Raw genomic sequence first — 9,350 nt, 5'->3', positions numbered from 1 at the left:
TAAAAGTTTATTTTTATTTTTTTGTCAAATACAGTCATACATTAGAAAATATTAACTATTCATTTCTGTTGAAGTACAAATAAATACTAAGTTGAAGTCATTCATCATTCATGATAGGGTTAATTTATTGAATTTAGTTATTAGCATGTCATACACATTGCTCACAAATTGTATGAATAGTACAGAGCGATATGAGTCGTGCATTTTTGTTGTTTCCATCTTCCCAGGTAGTGGTACTAACATTCTGACGACAGTACTTATTTACATCGGGAAACTTGTAGATGCTGGGTCAGTTTCGATAGAGTTAACGACTAACGGACTCATCTAATGTGGTATCTTCAGTGGCAACACAGCCTGCATTTGCAGGCCAATCGCAAACTTGTTCCACTGGATTGAATTCCAGTCCAGGTGCACACGTCATTTCAACTTTACTTCCGTGATTACATAGATAGAAACGGTTACAGTCAGATGGGTGCGCAATGTGAACCGCATCGCTTCCATTACTCTCGGGGCATTCCGTTGGTATAATCACTTCTTCTGTGGTAGCAGCTTCTTCTGTGATGCTAGGAACTTCAGTTATGCTAGATTCGTCAGAGTCGTCGTTCTCATCTTCGGTAGAAGAGCTGGTAGAGCTCTCAACTTCTTCTGATTCTTCCAATGTACATCCAACGGCTTCGGGCCAATCGCAAACTTGTAAAATGGGATTGAATGCAAGACCACTCGGGCAGCTCCACAGCACTTTCTCCCCATGGTTGCATTTGTAGAATACACCGCAGTTAGATTCGTGAGCGATGTGAACTGCATCACCTTCGTTATTTTCGGGGCATTCCGTTGGTATTATCACCTCTGCTTCTGTAGTGGCGGAACCGGAACCGTCGGTCTCGTCAGAGTCGCTTTCCGTCGAAACTGCACTTGAATCCTCAGAACTAGAATCGGTCGATTCCTCCTCATCGGTTTCGTCACCTTCGTCATCCTCGTCACTGTCTTCATGGCTTTCAGTTGTACCGGAACTTTCAGAATCTTCCTCGCTTTGTGCTACGCATCCAGCTGACCAGGGCCAGTCGCAAACTTGTAAAACGGGATTAAATGCAAGACCACTCGGGCACGCATGTGTCACCTTCTCCCCATGGTTACACTTGTAGAATAGGCTGCAATTTGAGGGATGGGCGATGTGTACTGCGTCTCCTTCGTTATTCTCCGGACATTCTGTTGGTATTATCACCTCTGCCTCTGTAGTGGTGGAATCGGAACCGTCCGTCTCGTCGGACTCGCTTTCTGTCGGAGGTGCACTTGAATCCTCAGAACTTGTATCCTCATCGATTTCCTCACTTTCGTCATCCTCGTTGCTGTCTTCATTGCTTGCGGTTGTACCAGAACTTTCAGAATCTGCCTCGCTCTGTACTTCGCATCCAGCTGACCAGGGCCAATCGCATACTTGTTCAGCGGCATTGAATGCTAGACCAGTTGGACACTGTTGTAACACCTTCTCTCCAAAGTTACACTTGTAGAATAGACCACAGTCGGATTCATGGGCAATATGAACCGCTTCACCTTCGTTATCCTCAGGACATTCCGTTGGTGGTGACGATTCACTTTCTTCGCTTTCTGAAACTTCGTCATCTTCAGGAGCTTCTGTAGTAATTATAGGTTCTTCCGGAGCTAGTGTTGTCACTTCAGGGATCTCTGTAGCAGCTTCGGTTGTTACAATATTGACGTCCTCAGAAATTCGACAATTAGACTCTTCTGGCCATACGCAAGTTTGTCTAACCGCATCAAAGTGAAGCTTGCCTCCGACTTCATTGCTTACAGGGCATTGCATTAACGTTCGCTCTCCATTTCTACAGGAGTAAAACAGCGAACAATCAGATTCGTGGGGCACGTGAATTGTGGCATTAACCGGATCAGTATCCGGACATTCTGTCCAAATTGTTGACTCGTCTTCTGCGTTGGCTGAAGTGACAGCTACTGCGGCCAACAGTACTGCGGCCAAAAGGCTTGTTGCTGCAAAAATTAAATTATCACTAATTAAAAACCACTTGAATTCATGGAGGAAAATAAATGTTAAAAAATTTTCAATAATGGAATAATGATGAAGTTGTGAAGTTTGAAAAATACTAGATGGGTTAATATGATTTGAAATCCTCCGATTCTTCTGATTTTTTTAAAAACTAGAATTTCGACGAATCACTACACTGCATGTGAAATTGGTGTCTTTTATACATAAGTACTGTAACTAAGATATCGTTGTCGAAGCACCTACCTCTCATTGTAAGTATCCTGAACTATGCACTGATACTCGAATCAATTTTCACTCTTCAACTCGGGAAATGATGGTCGAGATACAGGCACGGTCTCTTTTATAATAACGGAAGACACCTTATCACTACGTAATGAGCGATTATCATATCTCCGGAATCGATGGCCTTTGTAAGAAAATGAGGGAAGGAGAACTCCTAATCTAGCGGATTTCGCGGAAAACCCAAGTGCTTTGTGACAACTTCAATTGGCAATAAATTCAGTTGGTTTAGTCGGACTTCAATATACAGCTACACCTCACGATGCAGTCACTCCACTTATTGCCAGCGAACTCTTCGTCTCGGCGTTCCAATTTTAACATAAATTACTATTGAATTTTTACAAGTAGTTTGCGTGGTAAATCGCCAGGCCTTTTTCATTGCTTTCGCAGTCAAGGAGATTCTAACTGGCGATGACGCAAGGTTGGTTTCTTTATGAAAACAAAATCCACTCTTTTCCAATTTTACAGGAAAAAAGTTTTCGAATACCGTAAATGTGCATATTTTTATAAATCACATCTTCAAACATTATAAAATAATCTGATGCTGGTTAAACAGTTGAATCTCAATTGAATCTTGTACAGTAGTGGAATTTCAATTCATTTTCCGTCCTATCAAGGGCTCTTATAGGTGAAATTCTGATAACTTTTACAGAAGTGATAGTGTTCTAGCTTCCGTATCAACAAGTAAATTTTCATTTTCTTACTATCTTGCATCTTCCGTTTAGCGAACAAGTTAAATTCGTACGTATGATTACAAAATCACATAGCTCATCAAACGATAGGATAACTAAGTGTAAATAATGAGTTCAGAATGACAATGTCATTTTATCTGATTTCATGAAATTCTCTCTAACGTTAACTGGCGGTACCGTTTATCATTGCTTCGTTAAAATTTCAAGAGCTGAGGTTCATGCGAAAAGAATAACAAATCGTGTCTGTATCTTATCATATCGAAATCGACTGTCGTCACCCTACAATCTGACTGCGATCGTTAACTATACCTTATCGATAAATATTTAGGACTGATTTATCACCTAGTATTCAAGACGATGATAAGAAGAACCGAGAAATGCATGAATCAGACTTTTTTTAAATCTATGATCAATGCGATCATTACTTGCAGGTGTCATCGAAAATTCATCGTTATAGGAAGTCTCATTGGAATACCACGCCATCTAAAATCTTTCTGGTAATCGTCTGAGAAATCTCGACAGCTTATCTCTGCGCAATAGAGCCGTAGGTAATATAATATATGTTTTATTGCTTCCATTTCATTGATATCCAGATAACAAAATTTTTGCAAATTGCATGCAATTTAAACGCGCAATCTACCGACCATCTGATACAAGCAAAGCAAACAATCGTTCGGTGTTTATGATAGTTGAGTTTGCTAAAATTGCAAAAATGGGAAGTGTTAGTAAATTAATTTAATGCTACTTATGTTAATAAAATTTGATTCTAATGTTTACCATCCATCATCGCAACTGAACGTGTTTCGTATAAATTTTACAAACAAGTGAATTTCGGCCTAAGTGCTGTGACAGTTATTTCTCGATATAGCTGCGGGAAAAACAAGTATATTTTGCATAAAGGGTTTAGATAGGAAATGTATAACGAATGATCCAGACTGTTACATATTACATTCCACAACGAAATTGTGTAAAACTTCACTAGCTGCTTCAGGCAAATGCAATTGCTCTGGTTCTTTTCTTGACAAATACACCAGAAATCTACAGGTTTGTTAATAAATATGATCTTGTATCGGCATCGGCAAGTGCGATAAGATTTTTGAAAAGCTTATCTTTTAAGCCCGGTGTGGATGTAGGTAACCCAAGGGTTTTCCCCATGAGAGTCAATCGATACTCGACGCAAGTGCTCGGTTCCTCAATTTGTTTATCTACCATTGATTGCTTTAATACAACGATAAACCAAAATGCATTACCCGATGAACGTATTATACTAATTAACTTTTATTTTACAACATTCGTGGAATCATACGAATTTAAAAGATACTGGCACAGTACGTGACAAGATTACATGTATACTTCAATTCTACTCTCGATTGTAATTTGCCAGCTTGACTCGATTTACACTTGCGAGAGGGATTGGACGAAAAGATAACGGGGATTTTTAAAACCTAAAGATTATCGGTATTATGATTACCTGTACGTGTAGCGAAACTGTTTGCAATAGTGATAATCGAAATCGACCATTCCATTAAGGAATAGTGAAAAAATGGATAAGTGGAAAGAATCAACAAAAAAATAATTACTCAAGGAATCGAATGACTTTGATTTCTAAAACCTGACCATGGGAAATAAATTTAACGACTGCGAAAAAATTGCTTCCAACTTATTCGATGGCGTTATCCGAATACAGTATCCGAAGATAGTGTGCCTTACAAGACAATGAGGTACTGGGCTGATGTGATTGTTATTATTATTGATTATCAGTCTCATGTGGGATGGGGATTAGCTGGTAGATTATCACTAATATGAAAATGACGTAAGACCTACACGATCATGCATTTGTAGCGTAATCGGAAACCACGTACTCTCTGCGAGGTTGATACCAGAGCCTCGCTATAAGGTATTTGTATACACGAAGGGAAATGAATTTTTGAATCAAGAAAATAGATTTTGTTAGAGTCCATTCACTACCAATCTAGTATTCCTTATTTGCTCCAAATACGATGACTTCAATTCAACAATTTCGATTTAGTTAGTTTGCCAAAATGATTTAGTCAAGCGAATTCCTTGATTCAACAAAAACCTTTCTTGTCGCGATCGAGTGAGCTACTGATTCGAGTGAACTTTTTCATGTGTTTCCGAAATTGAATCAACCACATATCATTTCATTTCTAGTTGACGTATTGTTCCTCCAAATAGCATGTTCGTTGAGAGAAACAATCAGGTATTTCAAATAAGATAAGTTGGTACGTGAATCTAGCAAACACAAAATCTACATCGATTGAATGCCATACTTTGTTCATTTAACCGGAGCTTGTTTGGCGTAACTGGTTGAATCAATTGCACTAATTTGTTTACGAGGTAAAAAAAAAAAAAAAAAAAAACACCGGATGATTCGAAGCAAGTAGAGAATATATTTATCGTCAACCTCAGTATATGGTACTATAAACAGCCACCAGGCGGTAAACTCTCTCACTAAAGAAATAGCTTCAGAGATAGTTATGAAACCGGGTAGTCGGCTAGGAATATCAGACACGAACAACTTAGGATATAAATTTATCATCAGACCTGTTACAAACGAACAAAGCATAATACCAAGGTGCCAACAAACAAACACTTTGAGACATGTTCAATTTAATCTTCTACATATGCAACAATAAGTTTTCGGAATGTAACCCATTAAATATCAAATACATTCCTCAAAATTTTGTGTCAACGGAATTGTAATTGATATCATTCGAAGAATACATATTGTTGTGCACTTGAATAACTCTAATGTTCAGTCAATGCAAAATATATTTGAAACAACAAATTTCATTACCTGCTTCAATCATTGAACTCTTGACTCGACAAAACATGAATTTAGAACAAGCTGAAAACAAAGAAGAACCGAAAACGATTTTTAGTCATTTGAATCACACATTTTCTTGATACAAAATTCGCAATATCGCAAGGAACTCAAGCCGTGTTATCTTGATTAAATTGATAGTCAGCATGATCATTCAAAGGCTTCAGTCAATTCTATATTAAGTTATTACGAGTATTTTGTTGAATTAAGTAAGTATTGTGTTCCCCGCATTTGACTATAGTATCTAATTTAATCAAACGAATATTGCTTGACTCAAATAATCCTTTCCCTCCGTTGTATATTGGACAACTCTAGCGTCAGTTGACAATGCAGAAATGGCCCACCATATTTTTGAAGATTACAAATAGATTTCAGATTTTCTAAGAGATTGACTCAGTGTTAGATAATCTGGGATTATCAATCTTAGTCAATGCTGTCAATATCGAATAAAAAGAATTTCTGCGTGTAATAAAATCATCTCAAAATTCAATGTTACCGCCTCACTGACTTGATATCGTACAATAGTGTCTCGAATGCTGACCTCATATTTTTTAAGTCGACCAAAACAATATTCTCTTAAAGCGCAATAAACAGTAAAACGGGATAATATTTGTGCGAAGAAACGAAAAATATTCGACGAAAAACAGCACAAATAGATAATTTAATGAGGCATCTATCTTATATACCATATATATATATACGCATGTGTATCAGAGAAACGGATTGAGGATATCTTGATTAATTCGGACTAGACATGCGCGCAATTCGTTTTCCGCACTAACAATACCGTTCACAAATTCACGACGATATCGATGTCCGATATTAATTATCGCTAGTCTTTTTTTTAATTCCACATATTCGGGCATATACCTCATGTGCCCATTCTCCGAATGCGAATGGAAATGAACGTGGCCTATAAATGCCAACGAACCGAATCGTTGGTCCGTCAAGCTGTGAATCAGACGTTTTCGTCAAAACACTCAACAAGAAGTAAGCGTCGAACGGAAAAGAAATTCTATATGATGTGAAAAAATTGACGAAACTGTTTTTGCGTGCCTTCATCTTTCATTCGCGTTCTCTAAGTCCAGGGCTGGTAACGGCAGAACTTCAAAAGAAAAGTGAGAAGAGCGACGTTTTTGATTGAAATAGTAGCTGTTGAATTACTAAAAAGTGACCAAAAAATTACTCGCCGAATTATTTTTCGCGCTTTATTCACAGTAAAGAACTGTTTCCTTGTTTGATATGGCAATGAGTGATGGATCATGAGGAAGTCGAAGTACCAGTCATGCTCATGTATAATAAATTCGTAGTAAAATTTGTTTTTATTAAACAAACGTATAAATACTAAAATGATGATAATAAAAATTAGTAAAATATCATCTTCACAACAAAATACTTTGGACCTGCAGATAATTGTAATATTCCTTTTACTTTTACGATCATTTAAGAGGACTCGTTGCCCGTCTACGCGTGATTTTTAAGTTAGCATTGAACAGCTACTATTGATAAGCGGGGGTTCAAAAATAAACAATGTTTATATGACTGAAAGATACTAGTTTTATCATTATTTTGAACATCGGAATTTAAAAACTTGTCTACAATTGTTTTACTTTGCACTCGCACACGATTTTCACAACACTTTCCACGTGACCTTCGAAACCGTTAGTACGATTTTTATCCAGTTTGTTACACATTTATTCTCACAAGTAATTTTGCTGGAATCAAAATTATTCACGTCCGATATAATAAAGAAAGAGAGTACTGTGAAGACTTTAGAGTTCTTAGTTCCAAAAATAACTACGAGTTTCTTGAACCTGAAAACACTTGTTTTTTTTTTTTTTTTCCTTCATTCCATGCAATGGTCACCTCGATAATGCCATAAAAAGTGCACAGTTGACGCAAAGTCTATTACCTTCTGCAGATGTAGTAAGTCGAACAATTATAGACCATTTTTCAAATTCCAAAACATAAAATATAGATAAAAACAGTGTCTTTCAGTCGTATATAATCATTGGTAATTTGTTTACCTTCCCGTATCCAACAGAAGCTATTGAAAATCGCCTTATACGCAGAGGACGGTGTATTTTTTAAATATATTCATCACAGTTATATGGCATGGAATTGAAATCTGAGTATTTTATTGTCTTCTAATGCACTCAATATTTTGATTTATTTGAATCCAAGAAGTTTGCTCATCAGCTCTTCAGATCTTCTCGTACAGCTGACGAATTCTGAAAGTTAATTAGTTTTGAATCGAGCCAACTATCACTACGTGTGATTGAAATAATTCTCGATGACAACACAATGGTTTAAATACAGATTTATTGACAAGTTATTTCAATCGGTTCTTGGAGTTAGGTTTTATGAATGGTTTGATTTACTTGCAACTCATGTTCTCTATAATGTTCTCTAAAATTGCGAATCTAGCCTGGTTCTCTCACTTCTGACTTGGCTTTCATACTTCTGACTTGGTTCTGATGACTTTGCTCTGAATCGAGGTTTTCATACGTAATTTGGGATGAGTTTAAAGGCATTGTTTAATTATACGAGCACAAGACGACTGATTTAAAGAACCAAGCGGTGAAGCGCTGATAGGGTACTTATTTATAAAATCAAAAACGTCATCGCTAATTATGAGAATAGAGATTCCTTGCATGTAATTTGCTCTCCCAAGTTTTCTGTATTTATTCTGCTCTCCCACGTTTTCTGCATTTAGTATGCAGGTTTATCTTAATTGTATTTTGAGTTTCAAATCAATTGTAGGTCTAACTATTTTGAGTTATTGCCATTCCAATCGTAAATTAAAGGTTGTGTGTGGAGCTAATGTCGAAATCATTGCGTAGGTACGAACTTGGCTTACGAAATAAGGGGTAACATGATATGTAAGAACTTGCGATACAAGAGTGTTGTAAATTATGATGGTACTTGTGTACATATATCGATATGGATCTAACAATATGAGCTATGGTAAGAGCGCACAAAGCTTTCTCATCGTAACTATACGACAATAGTTTACAGTGCAAAGAGAGCGCCGCCGCAATTATCAGCTGGAATGCAACAAGTCAATTAGAATACTTTCTATCATTCTTAATGTACATTTTCACGGTCTTTACAATTAAATATCATGACACAGGTTCTTTTGTTAACTATGACCCCAAAGGCTGCGTCAAAGATCACGAATTGCGAAGATTCACCGCATCTTTGACCCTCATATGCGATGCAATTGGACTATATGCGATGAAAGAGTTGTGAAATTATCCGTCAAATTCCTGCAGAGAGCGACACCTGTCGAGTTTCTCCGAAATGTAACAATCTTTGTCAGCTCATTCTTCGGTTAGTTTCGCGACTGCTGGTAAGAACGATTTCTACGTAGAGCCTATGCAACGCGTTGGAGGAGTCAATAAACATAGAATCCAAATTGCGTAAACATAGAATGCCAGAAAATGACTCATACGACTCAGTTGGCATTGACGGTGACCCAGAGGGCAATAGCAGCAGAGTCTGTCTAAAATTCGCG

The 9,350-nt window shown here is 37.3% G+C and overlaps 1 protein-coding gene across 1 annotated transcript; it reads right to left on the bottom strand.

Annotated features, from left to right (window-relative positions):
• Positions 1-107: 107 nt before the first annotated feature.
• On the bottom strand, positions 108-2,386 carry LOC124298975 (chitin-binding domain protein cbd-1-like). Its single transcript, XM_046751730.1, has 2 exons — positions 2,261-2,386; positions 108-2,001 (listed from the first exon to the last, which is right to left on the bottom strand). Exons 1-2 carry the CDS (start codon positions 2,265-2,267, stop codon positions 305-307), a joined length of 1,704 nt encoding a protein of 567 aa, XP_046607686.1. The 5' UTR covers positions 2,268-2,386; the 3' UTR covers positions 108-304.
• Between the last annotated feature and the right edge of the window lie 6,964 nt (positions 2,387-9,350).

Source organism: Neodiprion virginianus, chromosome 2 (genome assembly GCF_021901495.1).
Source record: "Neodiprion virginianus isolate iyNeoVirg1 chromosome 2, iyNeoVirg1.1, whole genome shotgun sequence".
Taxonomy (NCBI): domain Eukaryota; kingdom Metazoa; phylum Arthropoda; class Insecta; order Hymenoptera; family Diprionidae; genus Neodiprion; species Neodiprion virginianus.
Note: the sequence above shows the minus strand (reverse complement) of the source record. Positions and strands in the feature narration are given on the sequence as shown.